The 19,894-nt window shown below is 40.8% G+C and overlaps 1 protein-coding gene across 4 annotated transcripts in view; it reads right to left on the bottom strand.

Moving 5' to 3' along the window:
- PHF21B (PHD finger protein 21B) overlaps nucleotides 1-14,441 on the bottom strand; it is a 201,616-nt gene extending 187,175 nt beyond the window's left edge. For 2 of the 4 annotated variants that reach the window (XM_053255331.1, XM_053255332.1), the window contains exons 1-2: nucleotides 14,054-14,441; nucleotides 13,014-13,079 (exon numbers count right to left, since the gene is read on the bottom strand). In XM_053255331.1, coding sequence (XP_053111306.1) covers nucleotides 13,014-13,079; nucleotides 14,054-14,107 — 120 coding nt within the window. In that variant the 5' untranslated portion in view covers nucleotides 14,108-14,441. Of the gene's footprint in view, nucleotides 1-13,013; nucleotides 13,080-13,399; nucleotides 13,757-14,053 lie in introns of those variants that run through there. The other 2 variants (XM_053255333.1, XM_053255334.1) reach the window with 2 other exon arrangements.
- Nucleotides 14,442-19,894: the final 5,453 nt, after the last annotated feature.

Here is a 19,894-nt window from a genome sequence, read left to right as displayed (position 1 = left end):
ACCATTTTGAGAGTGGGAGCCATTTTATGGCTCATTATTTATTTATTTTTTAGACCCTGCAATTTTTTCACTGAATTCTTCGGACTTTGAGACTTAGGGGTTGGGGGGCCACATCCTTTGACTTCTGAAAGGCCTCAGAGCACAGCAGAGCACTTCATCTGCTGTGTTTTCATATTTTGGGGCATGTTTTTTGGCTTTTTATTTAAGTCTAGGAATCAAACCCCAGCAATCCCATAGACTCAATGCTTTATTATCCACGGTTTTGTTACCCAAGGTAATATGCAGGAACAAAATCCCCAGGGATAATTAGGTACAGCTGTATTGCCTTTTTCTCTGAATGATATCAAGATATTTATTTGAGGAGACAGAGAGAGAAGATCTTGAATCTGTTATAGTCAGTCACCTTTTCTCATTTTTTAAAATTAAGAAATGCTTCTATTAACCAATAAGCCTATAAGACCCTCTATTGACTCAAAGAGCTCCAGAAAGTGGGCATTACAGAAAATGCAGCTTATGCTCATGACATGTCAAAAGGTATCTATGTTCTTATTCAAGTCCTGTAACTCAAAGTGAAATACAATGGACTTCTTTTTTAAATAGAACAATTTTAATAACCCTTTTTAAAGAGTCCATTATCAATAGTTCTACTGACTGAAAAAAACAAATCATCTTCACAGCAGAAAAATAAGCTACATCTCTTGCAGGGGGTATAAACTACCACATTAAGTAGCTTTGGAAAGGAAATCCTAGTATATGGATTCAAAGTTTCTCTTTCAAGTCCAATTACATTCTCCTGTTCATTAGATAGAAGTAATGAGCCAGATTTTACGTCAAACATTATCGTGCCTCAGCCACAATGTTTAACATCCTTGGAATAAATCTCCTGAAAAAATAACACCATTTATCAAACACTCAAAACAACACAGCAGATTATTCCTGCACAGCCATAAAGCTCCCACTAGAGAGTTACTTATTCTTAGAGCAATTTTGCTCAGAGGTTCTTCTGCGTTTTCCTTTCTGCCAATGAACACCCATTTTTCTGAATCCTAACTTTGTGTTGAAGGTTTAATTCTTCTAGGGGTTAAATTGTATTATTTTGTAGAGGTTTTCCTTTGTTATATTAGCCATAACAGGCTGCATGCACTGCGCAAAAGCATAGTATATATTAGATTTCAATAGATGCTTACTATTGGCAGGCAAAGGCTGTAGCTAAAACTAAGCCACATCAGCAAATTCATATTACACCCTGGAAATATCTACTACATAACAATAAGTAGCTGATTCAGAAAGAAAGAAAGAAAGAAAGAAAGAAAGAAAGAAAGAAAGAAAGAAAGAAAGAAAGAAAGAAAGATCATGTTGAAACCATTTTCTAATAATAACTTGGTGCTACCTTAAGCACACATGAAAATACATCTTCAACTGTTAAAACATATAAGGGATGTACAGAGTGATTTAACAAGGGAGAGGCATGTGATATACACATTCCATCAAGCTAAAATAAATGCTTTGATTGATTGATTGATTGATTGATTGATTGCATTTCAATTAAATGATTTTCTCTTTCTTAGTTGTTTTATACCTACAGTTGAAAATTAGTAATTTCTGAGCTGCATTGCCCCTGCATGTTTACTTGGAATAAGTCCTACTGTGGTCAATAGGACCTACTCTCAAGTAAATGTGTCTAGGATTTGCAGCTTCAGATTAATATGCATGTACAAAATGTCCTTGTTTAACACCATGGCATCATTTACTCTGGCTGCATAAAGTCCTACTGCCATACCCTGCCTGCTAAAGGGCCTTGTACCTTGCTGCATTGCTGCACCTTATATTATTATTATTTCTTGTTTACACAGTTAGACAGGTGTTATTGACTGGTTTGTTTTATCCAGTTGTTGTTGTTGTTGTTGTTATTTATTACATTTATATCCCGCTCTTCCTCCAAGGAGCCCAGAGCGGTGTACTACATACTTGAGTTTCTCTTTCACAACAACCCTGTGAAGTACGTTAGGCTGAGAGAGAAGTGACTGGCCCAGAGTCACCCAGCTAGCATCATGGCTGAATGGGGATTTGAACTCGGGTCTCCCCGGTCCTAGTCCAGCACGAGAAGAACGAGACCACGTGGCACGGAGGCCTTGGTAGAAGTGTGTCCTGTTAGGAGCAGACAGGGCAAAGAACTTGTGGCAGCCTACTATATTACAAGCAGTCTCCTAGGCTTCTGAAGCCCTGAGCAAACCCCACCTTAAGGAATCACTCACTGGCCTTCTCCTTGACATCTACTCTTTATCTCAGTTAAAAATTGTGTGCACAATTCAGCAAAGCTTCAGGACTTTTAAATCCCATTGATTCCAATAGGAAATTATTGAACTCTTCCATTGAAATAATGTAATTTTAAATATTTCATTTTCACTGGATCATGCCCTAACCCAGTTACAGGCAGTATTTAATTAATATTTGGTAGCAATCAGTAATAATGCATATATTATTATTAATATTGCATTTACCTGAATTGATTTTAGAAATCAGGTCATCTAAAACTCAGAGTCCTGATTTTGAGTAAATGCAGGTATAACCTGTATTTAACTTTTATTTTTTAAGGAGGTTGCTTTAAAATCAGAGTTGTCTTTGATTTGGGTAAATATGGTATTAAATGTAGCATTTTGGCACCAGTGTGCCCTTCAGCTTTGAAATTCCAGCTTGTTGAGCTTTAGGGATGTGCACAAAATGGATTTTGTGTTGTTTTGAGCTAGAAACAGTGGTCAAACCGGTTGTTTTGATGGAACAAAACTCAAAATGTTTTGAGTTTCAAGTGTTTTGGCCATAGGGAACAATGGGGAAACTTGAAATACCCCATTGTTCCCCATGGGATGCTCCTAGGGACACCAAATTGGGTTATGTGTTCGGGCATGATGGATGTTTCCTACCACCCAACTGACAAAAGAAATGGGCAAGTGGGTGGTTTTTAACAAATTCTTAATCTTTCCCCCAAACTTCCATAGGACCTGCTCTCTTTTTCCTTAAAGTTCCTGGGACCCATTCTGAAAAAGTACTTGAACCGTACTTCGAACTGCAGTTCAGGTACATTCCTAGGTTGTATGGTAACAAGCCAAGAAGCAAGGATATTGCAAGCCAATTGGAAGCCAGTGCCAGAAAACCAATCATCAAGAGAAAAACAGGCCTCCAAAATGGTGCCTGAAACACCCAAATATTTTGATTGAAACAGGATTGTTTTGTTCTGAGCTTGAAACAGCCCCTTTATTTAAAGTGTGTTTTGTTTTGAGCTCGAAACACTTGAAACGGCCCATTTCAGGTCGAAACGTTTCTGTGTTAAGATGTTTTGCACATTCCCAGTAAGTTTTCCTTAGCTGAAGTCTATATAATGTATGGCTCACCAAGGGTCCCAACTATGTAGGGCGACTTCTATGTCAAGACGTTTTGCACATTTGCAGTATGTTTTCCTTAACTGAAGTCTACACAATGTATGGCTCACCAAGGCTCCCAACTATGTATGATAAACCTTCTGCTTTTGCTTCCTGCCTACTACAAAAATAGGAAGGTTCCAAGCACATGGCCTCAAAGCATGGCTGATGGGCTGTATTCAGCTTGGGGGGAATAAGAAAAACCCTGTGGAATCAGACCAGTCATCTATTCTCGAATCCTATTTTCAACAGTGGCTGGCCAGATGTTTACAAATGGTTAGTGTTTACAACACATTTTGCAGAATTTTTAGACTTGCCTTATCCCAAATGTACCAAAAGTAGGGCTGCAATGTTTATTTGATTAATTAGTAAACTTTTTCTTTGTGCCCCTCAATCAAAATGTGGCCCTCAATCAGTCAGCAGATTTTTTTTCAAACAGTTAAATGATTTTAATAACTCATGCTTAAAAAATAGCAGATGGCATGCTCCATCTTAAAAAGAGGCATTCCCTGTGTGTGCAAGAACATATGTGAAATAATCTAAAAAACCAAGTGTACTACTTTAGAGCTATTTTTTCTCATATATAAATTTAACTGACTCATTAATCAGTTAACTAAAATTTATTTAATTGGGTGACAGTCCTAACCAAAAGGTGCTTACAATGATATAGTGCCATGCTAGCCACCAATATAAAAACCATGTAAATGCCCTCCCACTTCTATCATAATAATAAAAGGGAGGAAAGACCTGTAACATAGTAGAGTGGACACATTAATATTTTCAAAACCCTGAGTACCATGGAAGAGAATGACGGAGGGGTTCTTCACCTTTTTGCACATGTGGAACCCCTCCCCCCACCCTCAGATTCTCAGACCCCACAGTTTCTCAAGTATGGACTCCATACTCCATGGACTCCACCCCATTTTTTTACAGGACTCTGGACAAAGTTAGAGGAAAAAATAACTTTGATGCACTTTGCTCAGGAGTGTTAAGAACTCTATTCTGGCTCACCAGAAAGTAAACAGTCCAGCAAAGTTTTCATCTCTGGACTCCAGGTTAAGAACTCCTGGAATAAAGAGCATCAATTCAATGCAGCAGTGATAATGGACCTTAAGTCCAATAGATAAGTTGCTGAAGTGGGTTGCATGAGTTCCAGTTCCATGCTAAGGCTTTGGATATGTTACTCTGGGACTTTCCAGTAGGGGTGTGCAAGCCAACTTGACATTGAACCAGCTCAATAATCACTGATGAAGGGGATTCCAGTAAGGATTCCCCTTTAACAGTAAAGGAGGGGTCAGGTGACCTAAAGAAAAAGGGCTGTGGTGGGAAGTAAAAATGTACCTTCAATTTGCCACTGCCAGTAGCTGCGGCGATCTCAGGGGGTGGTCGGGGGTGGTGGCAGGGACTCCCACCCCACCCCACCCCCACCAGATTAGGCAGACCCAGTTTGGGGCCAGTTTCAAGTCTCTGCACGTACATGGCAGCAAAAAAGAAAATGGCCTCTGTGCATGTGTGGCAGCCTTTTTGCCGCCATGCATGTGCAGAGTCCCAAACCAGACCTGCCCAATTTGCCAGGGGTGGGGCAAGTCCCCGCTGCCACCCCAGACCATGCCCGAGACCACCACAGCCACCAGCAGAAGCAAATTGAAGGTAGATTTTTACACCCCTCCCACCCCAATTCTTTTTCTTTAGATCCCTTGGTCTGTACCTCTGTACGAGTAAAGGGGAATCCTTACCCCAGGTCGAGTCATTTGAGCCAAACCAGGCCCAGTTCGGGAGTGCACAAAACCGGACCAGACCTGGTTTGGTTCGAGCCCAGTTTGACTCAAACAAAACTGGGTTTTCCAGTTTTGTGCACATTCCTACCTTCCAGATGGCAATAAGAAGTGCTGCATGAGAAGCTTTAACACAACATCCAAGCACTCATTTATTCACCTTCCACACACCAGTGCTGACTACTATCTTCTTTCCTAGTGCAAACTCACACTGTGTTCAGACATAGAGGAGGGTCCTTTTGCACTGTCTGCGGAGCCACCTGCTGGCCAGCTCTTGCTTTCCAAGAAGAACCGATTACTACTTTTCTGACAAGTTCGGAAAAGGTCTAGTTCTTCTCAGAAAGTAAGAAAGAGCTGGCCAGCAGGTGGCACTGCAAAAATTGTATGAGGACAATTCCTACTCTGCATCTGAACACAGCATGAATTCATGCTAGGAAGGAAGCCAGAAGCCAGCACTAGTGGGAAGGGGGAGGGTGAGTAAATTTGTGCTTGAATCTTGCGTGAAAGTAGTGCTCTTCATTGCCATCTGGAAGTACCCTCTCTTTCTCAGCTTATAATTAGTGAGAGTGAATTTTCTCATGTTTGATACAATGAGTCCATGAAATATTCCTATCTGTTCCAAGCCTCAACATTTTTACATCTAAATAAAAATAGACACAACCCCAATTAAACACATTTTAAAGTCCTGTTGGCTTTGTAAGAGACATTTAACTTTCTTATTTAAACCAAGCTCTTGGGCACACTAGTTCTTTGGATTCTGGCTAATAAATAAATGCTTGGGCACCTTTAGCTATTTCAGATATGAACACAATTTTATTTTATAAAACTCCACATTTATGTATGACAGTTTGCCTATCTTTAAGTCACCTTCTTTTTGCATATTTTTCATGACATTGTCTGAATCACAATTTTGACTGGATCCAGGCCTTTGACTGGATTGTACCATGTAAATAAAGCTAGTGGAAGGTCCTCAAAAATATAATTAATCTATGGAATACTCTGCCATGGGATGTGGTGATGGCCACTAATGTGGATGGCTTCCAAAGGGGCTAAGACAAATTCATGGAAGACAGGTCTATCAATGACTACTGATCTGATGGCTATAGGCCAAGATGGTTCTAAATATCAGTTGCAAGGGAGCAACAGCAGGAGAGAGGTCATGCCCTCATCTCTTGCCTGTGGACTTCTCGGAGGCATCTGGTGGGCCACTGTGTGAAACTGGATGCTGGACTAGATAGGCCTTGGGCCTGATCCAGCAGGGCTGTTCTTATTTCTTATGTTGTGCTAGAAGTGTGGAAACATAATTGTTACAAAATTACAAATGACATAAGATTAGTTACCTACAATATGCAGTGCATACAATGAACGTTTTTTTCAATGCACATACTACCAAGGCATCAGCTGCTGAAGAAACAGTTTCTGCTCAAGGCAGATTAGTTATTCTCACAACATGTAATAGTTAGCAAATATCTTTAAGCATTAAACAAGAGACAATTTGAACAGCATTGATGCTACAATACCTTTTTCTGAATAGACAAAGGCATTGCAAGGAAAACATTAATACTAAATCACAGAGATAATAATCATAGCTCTTCTAATAAGGCATCATGGGATTACTAGAGTTATTATAAGCTTCATCTTACTGAAGAAATTCAAAGTTAATTGAAATCAATTGTACTGTACTGACAGCAGGTGTTTTAAGTGGCTAAAATATCAAAGTGAACTCTTAAGAACAGTGGCTGACATACTGTGCAAACATTCTGTGTGCCTCTTAACTAAATGTTTATACAGTTGCATGAGTGCTCTTGTGCAAAATGCTAGAATAGTTTAAGTGCAGTTGCACAACCGACAGCCATTATTTCCAACAACCATCAATTGCCTGTGTTTGCATAGGTCTTGCATTTTGTGCAAGAACACTGTTGTGTAACTGTGCAGTTGTTTCATTAAAAGGCACAATTAGTCAGCCACCTATAACAAATTTTACATTCACTTTTCAGCTTCTGGTACATTTTTCAGCTTCGCTGTCAGCTTCTGACAGTGTGAAACACTGTCACAGTAGAGGTGTTGGTTTTTTTAAAGCAATGTTTCTCCTGCCATTTAAATGTCTAATACAACGAAATTAGTCAAAATACTCTTGCTGCTACTAGTACTAGTACAACAGATACTTTCAAAAAAAGTTCTCAGAGCAGATAAGATAGATAGATAGATAGATAGATAGATAGATAGATAGATAGATAGATAGATAGATAGATAGATATAGCTCCCTATGCCCAAATGGGCTCACAATCTAAAAAGAAAACACAAGATGGACACCAGAAACCACCACTGGAGGGATGCTGTGCTGGGGCAGAATAGAAACAGTTGTTCTCCCCCTGCTAAATATAAAATAGATGTGTCTTGTTGGTATATCTCAAGATATTTATATCATATATGAATTACCACTTTTAAAGGTGCCTCTTGCTCAGTTGGTAGTGCAGTGGTTAGCTTGAATTCCCAACGTTTAATTATCTGCTTTCAGTTCTGGATTAATTTTACAAGACTAGTTTCTTCCAAACCTCACACACAAATATATAAAACAAAGAGAATGCTGAGGGTACTCATAAAATGTGCATTCATGAGTTCTTCTTCAAGAAACTAATGGTCAAAGTCTAAAGAACAAGGCAACCAATAAAGTATGGACTGAATTCTACTAGATGTCTGATTAAACTCTACTTTTTGTTTAGGCCTATAAACATATTTTGTTTATTTACTTGTTCAATGCACAGACTTCCCAAGAATTTCAGTGTGGCATCTACCCAAATCTATAGCAGAACTGCACAAAAATCCATATTAAAGTTCCAGTCCTAAATACATTTACTTGTTTGAACACATTTAGAACTGCCATCTCCATCATTAACATGTCAATTATATATTTCAAAATTCAAAGAGTGTGAAGAGTTAAAGAAATGTTCACTGTGAGGCTTATTAATGCTTATACTTAGCACTAACATAGTGAGTCTGTTCTCACAAGCAGCCAAGCCTGGGCTCGGCTGCCCATGAGAATCACCAGGATCCACGCAGATCTCAGCAGCGCCTCCTCGGCACCAAACCCTGCGCTAAAGCCCAGCTGCCAGGATCGTGAGTCAGCATGAGCTACGTGTAGCTAGCACTGACAAAGAGAGAGGCTCCTAGAGCACCTGGGGGAATCCCCCAGTGCACTTCATTCAGCACACAATGCACTGTGGGATACTCAGAGGCTGCTGGGACAAATCCCAGCCTCAGAGCAATCCACCCTGCTCTGTGCTGCACAGAGCAGCAGAGATCATGTGGGAGTGTGCTCCACACTCCCACCAAACAAAGAATTATCATCTGGGGGAAAGACAAGGTTTGCAAAGTATCCCACCTACCCACCTGCCCAGTAGGTTGTGTGAATGGCCCCAGTGTGTTCAAAGTGGACCACATATTTTACCAGTAATCCCTTACACCAACCCTGTCAGGTAAATGGATATTTTTATCCCCTTATTGCAGATGGGGATAGTGGCTTCTCTAAGGCCACCAAGTGTGCCCATAAGAGAGGTGATTTTTGAACCAAGGACTTTTTGGTTCACACTTCATCTCTTAGAAAGAATGCTCCTCCATCACACTTAACAACACAGGATGAGATCCAAAGTTTGCCAAAGGAATATGGAGTGTCTCCATTGATTTTTGTAGGCTTTAGGCATTAAAATCAAGTCTGCATGCTCCAATAAATACAAGCCACCAGCTCCCCTCACAACATCAAGATAATCTTTAGGAGCCAGTTCAATGGCTGAATCTCTAAGTGGTACTTCATTTCAAAATGCATTTCTAGCCACAACCCAAAGTGTCCAGCTCCACAGATGGAACTCTTCTCTCATCAAGGAGGAAAAATGGGAATTCTGTGTACACATGGGGTTCTGGATGATGACCCCTTTTGCCATTTTCACTTTTACTTATATTTTCTGCTTTATTTCAAGCCTAACCATACAAAGCATCAAGCTTTAGCAAATTTATTTTATTTTTTCTATTAAAATGTGGCTAGTCTGAATCCAGAGTTTATCAGCACTGAAAACAGGTCTTCCACATGCTTGCTGTTGTTATTCATGATCTGGTATACAAGCCAATTCTAATGTTTGGTTAGAATTCAACTGTGCAGTTATGTAGGACGTTTCAGAACGCTGCAGCAAGAGTTGATCCCTTAACCCTGTTTGCAGCTTTCTGAAACTTTCACTAACCTAGTAAGTGGAGACAAAAATATGGCTCTGCAGGTGTGCTGTTAAAGATACCTCTGTTTCTCAGGAAGGTCCTTTATTTACTTATACTGTACATATTTGTTGCTACAGCATTTTTATCTGTATGTCAGTGATGTGAATTGAAGGTGTAAAATGAATGGAGTCTTCACACATCATATTTTGTTAAAGAAGAAGTAACCATTTTCAAATAGAATTACAATTCAAAGCAATCCTGGGAAGAGAGAAGTTATATGAATATTTTCTCAGAAAGTCAAGTAAAACACATAATTAAGTATTGATTTAATATACATTTGGGGGGAAAGAGCATATTTTTGATCCTTACATGAGAAATTGCAAGATTTAAGCTCCCCCAAAGCAGGAGACATTAATTTACAATTCAGTTGCAAATGACAACATAGAGCCCAGTTATGTGAGCTTAAACCCATTCATTTCAATGGTGTGCCGGATTGTGGTGAACAGAAGAACAATGCTGTTCTGGATTGTGGTCAAGATGCATGGCTAGTATGGTCACACATATATTTTATTTTATCTTTCAATTAAAACACACACAAATACTTTCTTGGTTGTGTAGTGTAGTCTATAATCTCACTGACTCTAAAAATGCTATTAAAGTTGCTGAAACTTTTCTGGATAGTTCACATTAGTGGAATCGGGGGGGGGGGGAAGCAGCAACAGCTGAGGTATCTGAAAAGTATTGATGAAAATGTTAAAACATGGACCTAAAACCAATATTTCTAATCTCTGTCTTCCTAGGGATTTATTTAACTGTTTCCCAGAAAATCTCAATTCTGCTGAAAGGGTGATGCTGATTCTGACTAGTAAAGTAATATTCAGATATCCTTTCCCACTCTGTGGAGAGTTTGGGGTGGGTGGGTTGCTTTTTATCCTTTGCTTGAAGAGAGTATGTTAACTGGATCAAAATCTTACTTCAGAAACTTTGTGTTATCTATTTAGGCTGAGTTTTTAAAAATTCATCGTGTGTGCATGTGCATGTGTGCATGATGAGAGTTTCTTTTCTGATCTCCAGAGATGTACAATACACAAAGACACTACATCAACATTTAGCCTTTTACCACTGTAAAGTTCCAATTGCAGAAAACAGATGAAATGTGGTACAACACACTCTTTCCAATAAAAGTAACCACTGAACCCAGGGACCAGTTTGTTCATTTTATAATTTCTAACTCAGGATTTTCTTATAAACCACTGATTTCTGGTTTTGTTCAAAAAGTGTTGCTTAAGATTGGAAGCAACATTCTGCTCCCGGTGGCTGCATCACAATGTTCAAACTCTATTTTCACAGGTTATCTCTTTGCCTTTTCTAAATCCCAGCATGGCACATAATAAATAGCTTCTCATTTTCTATGATAAGACAATTTTTAATAGCCTTGAAATAGTTGCTATAACACACAGAGGAACAGTCAAATATACTCTGTGTGTGTGTGTGTGTGTGTGTGTGTGTGTGTGTGTGTGTAAACTATATGCAGGATAACAAAATAGAGAGGAAAATAAAAATGTGTTGCAGGCAACATGAGGTTGCTATCTCATTTTTTAAAAATTCTCTACTCAAATCAATATAACATGCTCTTTTGCTTTGCAAGAAAAAGGGCTAAACACTCTTAGCTCTCCTTTTATGCTTTCTTCACCCCAAAGAAAAGAAATGATCTGATTTGATTTTATACAGTGATTAAACATCTTTGTGCTCTGCTGAGTAGGGTATTTTGCCCCCTCCCCCCCTCAAAAATGGCATCAAAGCAATCAAAATGGTAATGTTCAGCATCAATAGGGCCCCATCCCCCATCTTCAAACTCTGCAGACTTTTCTCCATGTTAGGAAGGAACCAACACCCCTTTCTCACAAAATGGAAGCTTCCACTACCAAACTGAGAGCGCTGATAAATTCTGGGCTGCAATCAATCGGGATGGGGAGGCAGAGATAGTAGTAGAATACATATAGATATATAATCACTGTAGTCTCAGACACGCATTCAATGGCCAGGACGAAAATATGCACGGCTTACTTTTTTAACTTTAACCACAACTACATCGGAATAAACAATTACTCCTTTTCCTCTTGCTGTCCCTCCTCTCTCCTCCCCCCACCCGCCCCGCGTCCGGCCTGCAAGGCGAACGCTACATTTCTTGAAGGCGCCTCGACAGGTTTAAAGTATCGCTGTTATTTTATGGTTTGCGGGGGTGGGCGGGGTAGGTTGGGGGGGGGGGAGTATGATCAAAGGCGCTGTTCCAAGTTTTGGTGCTGAAAGGACTCCTGCATTCCGAAGGAATCGAGATCGATTTAAGCGGAAAGGAAGAAAGGAGGGGGCGGGGGGAAAGAGCTCGATCTCTCCGCCGAAGGGGCTTTTGGAAAGATGCATGAGCAAGCAAAGGGGAGGGAGTATAGTCATGAAAGTTCGCTTCTATGGAGTGTGGGGAGACGAAACAATCCGGCAGATGAGAGACTAGCTGCCTAAGCAGGTGCTGCGCGATTTGTGCATTAGAAGTAGTGAAAGTGGAAAAGGGGTGGAGAGTAGAGGAAAGGGGAGGCTTTGGGCTCTATGCGTGTGCATGTGAGCGTCCGCGCGCCTGTTCCTTTAAAGCCCCAGAAATGCAGGAGGAGCCACTGAGCGAGCGTCCCATGGCATCTGTTCATGGTGCTGAAACCGAACAAATCCAAACCAACGCCAATCAGCTGATCCTAACAACACAAATGCAACAATGCAAGACAACTTTCTTTCCGCTCGGAAAGGGAGTGGGGGTAGCTAAGGTGGTGTGGGGTGGAGGTGGAAGCAGTAATTGCATCCCATGCACACTAGGGTCACTCACTGCAAAAGAAGGGACGTGCTGGCACAGCTCCCACAAATAAAAGGGAAGTTTGGGAAAGGAGAGGAAGAAAACGGATCTGTTTTTTTTACTGCCTCACTTTTTCCTCCTCAGATTTTCTTTATTAGGTAAGGTAATGCCGCAGGAGGGGTGTGTGTGTGTGTGTGCGTGTGCGTAAAAGTGCCTACATGAACTCAACTCCAAATGCTAGCATGTCAAATCAAACCAAAGAAAGAGAACACCCAAGTGTGTGGATGGGGGAGGGGGAGAAATATATATCTATATGAAAACGAAATCGTGTATCGATCAAAAACCGACATCAGGGCTTAAAAATGTGGGTTCAGTGCCCTTATTACCAACTCTTTGCTGTTCCACGTTGCAAAGAAGTGAAAACAAACTAGCATACAAGACCAAAGAATCTCCCATATTCCTAAAACATGTCGACCAACTCAAAATGGACGCCTCGGTTAGCTTTTTTAAACAAAACAAAACACTACTGCTTATCTTTTTTTGTGATTATGATTATTAATATAAACACATTTCCATGCAAGGCAAAAGAGAACTGTATATCTGGCCTTAAAAGCCCTTTCTCACTTCGGGTTATCTTTAGTAAAGATTAATGTTTTAATCCCTGATATCGGTATGTTTCAGCTACTGCGGAATCTTTAGAATGTTTAGAAAGTGCATCGCAAAAAAAGAAAAGAAAGAAAAAATCTAATTCACAGACACATAACTGAATCGATTCATTCTTACTTGCTTTTCATTAAGAGCTGCTATTCTCGATTGCCTCTCATGGATTTGTTTCTTAAGATCACCGTTCTGTAAAAATTGCAATAAAATGCAGATTAAAGACCAGTGTAAACTAAAGCCATTTAAGAGCAAACTTGCGTCTTGGAATGGTTCAGAGACAAAAAAAAAGAAACCAATGAAAAGCATGCACAATAAGGAGAGAGAGAAAATATTTATATAAAATAACCCTTTTTAAGTAACAAAGCTCACCCCAGTGTTTAAGATGAGATCTCTTACTGATAAAGTTTCTCATCCTGCTGTCCCAGTAGAACTGTACTTATTACAGGAGGGCTAAAATACTGACGAGGATGGGGTTTAAACACACACACACACAACAGATCTGCATTTACCTGTGGCTCCTGCTTCATCTGTGCAACTAGTTTCTTTTTTTAAAAAAAATCACCCCGAAATAGAAGGAATTGGAAAGTATTTCACATGTAATGGGTTTTTTAAAACGTGAGGTGTGTGTGTGTGTGTGTGTGTGTATTGAAGGGGGGGAGGGAGGGGGGTATGGAACAAAGAGGCAAGTAAACACAGCGAGTCAGTTTCAAGCAAAGCTCATAAATATTCAAGTCTCGTCCTAATCTCTTCAACACGCGCACACGCACACACAGAGCATCAACCGCAACGTTAACTCCGGATCTCGACAACATCGACCTACACGTCAAAACTCAGCCAAACAATCTGTAAAACTACTTTTGTAAAGTGGTCCGTGCTGTAAGCAAGAGTCTAGAAAAGATGAGGGACGGAGGCTCCTAGAGGAACCCACCAACCCACCCACCCCCCCGCGCGGCCGGCGACTCTTGCTACCCCCACCCCCACCCCGCCTTTTGGCTCGCTCGCTCGCTCTCCTCCACCCCCGCCCCCGCCCGGATCAATAGACCCTGCGACAAGAACCCAAAGCTCTTTGGTAAGCATGCAGTGTTGGATTCTTTCAGAGGAGCTTTCTCGTGTTAACGCAAGGGATGTAAGAGTATTTCTCTTTCGGCCTTTTTTTTTTTTACCTGATGACATTGGATTTCCACTTTTAACGCCTCTTGCAAGCTGTGTAGCTCCATTCTTTCAACTTGCTAGACACTTTTCTCCCACTTCGGATCCCAGTGAAGTTTGGTGTGTGTGTGTGTGGGTTCCTTTGCAACAACAGAAAACCCTAACAAAACAACACACACACACACAAAGATTCTTTCGAAAAAGCTATAACAACAAATCCAAAGAAACAACTACTCAGGCTGCAAAGCAAGTTCTTTGCCTCTTTGCTAGGGACACAGACAAATCACTCACTTTCCGCCAAACTAGCGGGGACGCTCCCCGCTCGGCCCCCTAGCCAACAATCCCCATGGACCTCTAGGCAGTCCCCTGCTCCGCCCAGCACCCGATAAAACGCCTCGTGCAGCTCGGTCACCCCTCTAATGGTTACCAAGAAGACTTAAAAACGAGAGGGACTATATTTTCTCAGAGTGCGCGCCTTGATTTCACTTTGCCTCGGGAAAAGTTGTGCCACGGCTGTCAATGCTAATACGGAGTTGCCCGGATGGAACAAGGGGAGGGGAGGAAGGGGGGGTGAAGAAAGAGAAGGGAAAGGCTCTTCGACTGGAGCATGCGCGCTCTGAAGTCAACAGCTGAGCAAGATTGAGAACGGCGAGTGATGGAGAGAAGCACAGAACTGTCCAGCAGTGACGGCCTGAAAACTTAGAAAGTGTTAAGAAAGGAGAGCGCTAAAGCCAAAAGAAGAACGTTCCTCTAGCCAACCAGCTGCCCACTGATTTATTTAGAAGATTCTCAGTGGACACAGACAGTCCCTTGTATGATGATGATGATGATGTCAGTAAGCTGCTGGTGGGCCCGTCGGGAAAGTGCTGTTGAGACGTTTCTGCTCTCTTGCAGCGCAAACAGGAGCTTCGGGCCACTGGAGCCAAGCAAAGCTTCTTGCTGCCTCTCAGACCCAGATCCCCACTACCAAACGCACTTTCATTTTAGTGAAAATCTAAATGAAAAGATTATAGACAATAAGGCTACTACACATATTACTTGATGACTGCTGCTGCAAGGCCCAGTGGCCTGCATGTATGAGTGGGCCCATTACAGATGTAAGACCACTGAGAAAAACTTTGTGTCATCCTGCATCACCTCAAAAGCAATGTTTTTTAGTGGAGCAGGAGTTCGCACATTCATCTGCCAGTCCTCAACTGTAGAGTAATTCAGTAATCCAAAAACCTGTGGTTTAAGGTGAGAGTTAAGATGCTTTCAATTTTCACTTGTGCTCTAAAAAGCATGTTAATAATTCTGCATCATATATACTGTAAACTGCCCATGTTGAATAATTCTATATCATATATACTGTAAACTGACCTGAGCCATTTTTGGAATGGTGATATAGAAATTGAATTAATAATAATAATAATAATAATAATAGTAAGAAGAAGAAGAAGAAGAAGAAGAGAACATCTTAAGAAAAGAACATCTGCAAAAAATACAAGCTACCTGTAGCCAAAAATTGGTGGGACCATCAAATTGAAAAAGTTGAAGAAAATGAAGATGTCAAAATATTATGGGACTTCCGACTACAAACACAAACATCTGCCACACAATACACCAGATATAACTGTAGTTGAGAAGAAAGAAAAACAAGTGAAAATAATCGACATAGCAATACCAGGGGATAGCAGAATAGAAGAAAAAGAAATAGAAAAAATCACCAAATACAAAGATCTACAAATGGAAATGGAAAGGCTGTGGCAGAAAAAGACCAAAATAATCCCAGTGGTAATTGGCGCCCTGGGTGCAGTTCCAAAAGACCTTGAAGAGCACCTCAACACCATAGGGGCCACAGAAATCACCATCAGCCAATTACAAAAAGCAGCTTTACTGGGAACAGCTTATATTTTGTGACGATATCTATAATAACCAACAGTATTGATGATAAAATTCAGCCTTCCCAAGTCCTTGGGAAGGACTCGATGTCTGGATAAAAGAAACCAGTCAATAACACCTGTCTGACTGTGTAAACAAGAAATAATAATAAAGACTTCATACAAACTCATATATTGTTTCTTTAGAAATGAGGCTTTATGAACGAACATTTTGCCTTGGTCTTTCACCTGGACATTGGGCTCCCTCCACTCACTAGAGTATACCTGATGAATTTCTGCCTCTACACAAAGCACAGACAGTACTTCCCCAAAATGTCACCTATATTGCTATGTCCAGCCAGAAATTCAACACTTATAGCCCCAAAATAAGCCACAACCATATCTTATAGACACACCTGATGAATTTCTGTCTGGTGCATTTCTGAAAGGCACTGTTCTTCCCCAAAACTCTATGCACTATAGGAAATGACTAGGCAGAAATTCAGGTTCACATATCAGGTGTAAAGGACTCTGCAGAAATACAGGTTCTGTCCTCCAGGAAGTATTTTTCTCGCCTATCTTAGGCTGCTGCCAATGCAAGGGCTTTTTTGGTCCTCATTCTGAATGGAAGAGGGAGGAACCTTTGCTAGGCTGAACCTTTTCCTGACTTTGTGTTTGTGAGGTTTTCGAAAGGAGGATATTTGTAGTTATAAATGCAAACCAGAGTCACTACAGGCTGTGGACTTTACAGGCTGTCCACACAGACTGCCTCTCTTTCCACACTTCTCCTCCTTTGTTCTGTCCACACAGGGGGCTTTCATGCAGAAAAACCATGTGTTTCCTCTACCTGCCTTCCCTCCCCCTCCCCCTTCCCCCACCCATCACTATCCATCCTCTCTTGGATCCCCTACTCATTTTACCTCCCATTGCCCACACATCACTCCTTCATTCCCACCCCCAGTAACACTTTGTGTGCACATGCATGATGCCCACAGATCATGGGGTTGTTTCCTTGGGGTGCTCCTGCTTTATCTTTGAGTTTCCCCCCTGCACGTATGCCTTGTTATCCCCTTTATTATTATTTTTTAAATATTGTTACAGAGTATTTGCACTAACACATCTTTGCACAAGCCAGCAAACCCATTTCAGTCACTCAAGTAGCCATAACATCTCTGGATTGTTTTCTTGGGGTGTTCCAGCTTTAGTTCTGGTCCCTCCCCCCCGCATGTGTGCTATCCCCCTCCCTTTATTATTTTTTTTCTAAATATGTTTATGAAGCATTTATACCAATACACCTTTGCACAAGCTAGGAAACTCACTTCAGTTGCTCAATATTCATTAGGGGCCCATTTATTAAAGGGTCCCCTTTAGTTAAGGTAAGCAGCAAAAAGAAAGGGAGGGAGGGAGGGAGGGAGGGAAGATGCTGCCATTGTAAGCCTTGACATTCCATTGCTTATAAATATGACTACTGTTGAGCTAATAACTGGAAACTTGGCATGCCTGATATACTTGATTAGGTCTACAAATGTGCTTAATTTCAAGGAGTTCTGATAAAAATTGCTGCAACTACAGCAAATTTAAAAGTGCTGAAAAGTAAGAAATTGACTTCCTTTTGTCTAAATTTCATCCAGATTTATTTGTTTGTTTGTTTATTTACTACATTTTTATACTGCCTTTCTGCCTTGATAAAGGCACTCAAAGTGGTTTACAATATTAAAAGAAGCAAATTACAGAATGTTAATACAACGTTGTCCCAGGCTTTTAGTCTTTTCAGGAGCTGAGGACAAGAGCAGCTCCCTGGCCTGGGTGCCTCCTTTCTTGCCTTCCTCTCAGGGCACATTGGTCTTCCAGTACTCCTGGGAAGGGAGGTGGGGAGAGGCTGCCCAACGATCCTCACAGGCCAGAGCTGGTCTCTATGGGGGCCAACAGGTGAAACTGATTGATTGATGTATTCTGTCAGGCTTGTCTAGGAAGAGTGCCTCTTAGTGAAGAGGTGAAGAGGTGAAGTTTCAAGCCGCAGTTCAAATGTTCTCCTGCCCCCGTTAAAGCCTATGGCTAGCAAGTCCTGGCGAAGTTATACAGAGTGTGGCCAGTCTGACACTGAAGCAAAGATGCTGACAAATTTGCCAGTATTCTTACACTGGCAGGTGGAGCCAGCCATTGGATTCTATTTGATTGATTGATTGACTGACTGATTGCAGCTGAAATGCCTGATTAGTTATGGAATGTGAACTCTTAGGGAAGGGAGGCCATGTACAGGTTAGAGAAGCCAGGTGGGAAGTCAGAGCACTCTGTGGGAGAAGTACTAATGGTTTGGGAGGTGCATGGAATGATATTGAAAATGTGTGTATAGAGAGAAATACCAACACATGAGAAAGATTTATACGATCTGAAGAGAAACCAGAGTTATTGTATTGTACTGTATTGCTCTTTGCTTTAGTGTTTATTTGGTTGTTGACCGTAAATAAATGAGTTCACTAACACATGCAAACAGAAACGCAACCACACAACGCATACAGAAATAAAGAAGTGCAATACAAGCAATACATGCACTCACCGCACACACAGAGGCATGACAAACATGCACACAGGGAAACACAAATGCACGCAACACACAGATGTCCATGTGCACACAAAATATAAACATGCACAGCACAAACACATGCACATGCAGGTACACACACACTACAAACACATGCAACACAAATGCACAAACACATACAGCACACAAAAGCATGCACAGGAGATGCATGTAAAACACACACATGCACACAAACACATACGCACACGCTTGCACACAGCCACATAGAAAGGCAAAAATGCACACAACACACAGAAATGCACATGTATGCAAGACAAAATCACACGTACCATACCATATGCACTAGAAACACTCACATGCAACAGCAAAATGAATACAGGTACACACAGAGAGCATAGAAATATAATTACATGCAAAACAAATATGCCACACAAAGAAGCAAAAACACATACACAGACAATAGAAATGTGCACATGTGCAGAACACAAACATGCAACACAAAATTACACACAACACCAACAAATTCACAAAAATGCAGTGCAAACACAAAAGCATGCAACTAATGCATACAACACTCACACACATGCACAACACAAATGAGCAACATGCACAACATATGCACAAACACGTGCACACAACTCACCATAATTACTCACACACAACACAAATGTTTATAAACTCACAAAAATGCACAAACACATGCTTGTAACACAAATGCATAAATGCATAACACACACAATACAAATTGTCTGTTTGTAGACAAATATGCAAGAAACACGCATGCCACAAACACATAACACAGACAACACAAAAACACAAATACATGAAGACAAAACAAACACACAAATGCCTGCAGCACAAACTCAGCACACACACAGCACAAACAACACAAATTTACAAACACAAGCAACGCACACTAGCAGCACAAATGCACAAGCATGCATGCAACACAAATATTTGCATGTACATTGTGCACAGTGAGAAACGTACACACATGAAAAACAAAAAACACAACCACAAGACAGAATTTGTATATAAATGCACAAACACTCACATGCAACACAAATGCAAAAACAAACAACACATCCATAACCAATGAACATGCAACACACAAATTTGCATGCAACACAAATGCACATATGTAATACAAACAGATAAATACATGATAAATACACAAAACAAGCACAGATGCATACATAACACGACACAAATAACAGACAACACAAACGCAATACAAACACAACACAAATACACAAACTCGCATGCAACACAAACATGCAAACACGCAACACAAATATAGAAACAGTCATATAAACACAAATATTCATGTAGGTCAGCAAAACAAACATGTGTACACACACACACAGAGAGCATAGAAATGCAATAATGTGCACTCAACACAAACATGCATATGCACAGAACACAAACACACACGCAACACAGAAACAGAAATA

Source organism: Hemicordylus capensis, chromosome 5 (genome assembly GCF_027244095.1).
Source record: "Hemicordylus capensis ecotype Gifberg chromosome 5, rHemCap1.1.pri, whole genome shotgun sequence".
Taxonomy (NCBI): Eukaryota; Metazoa; Chordata; class Lepidosauria; order Squamata; family Cordylidae; genus Hemicordylus; species Hemicordylus capensis.
The sequence above is the reverse complement of the archived record's forward strand: the minus strand, read 5'-3'. Positions and strand labels throughout refer to the sequence as shown.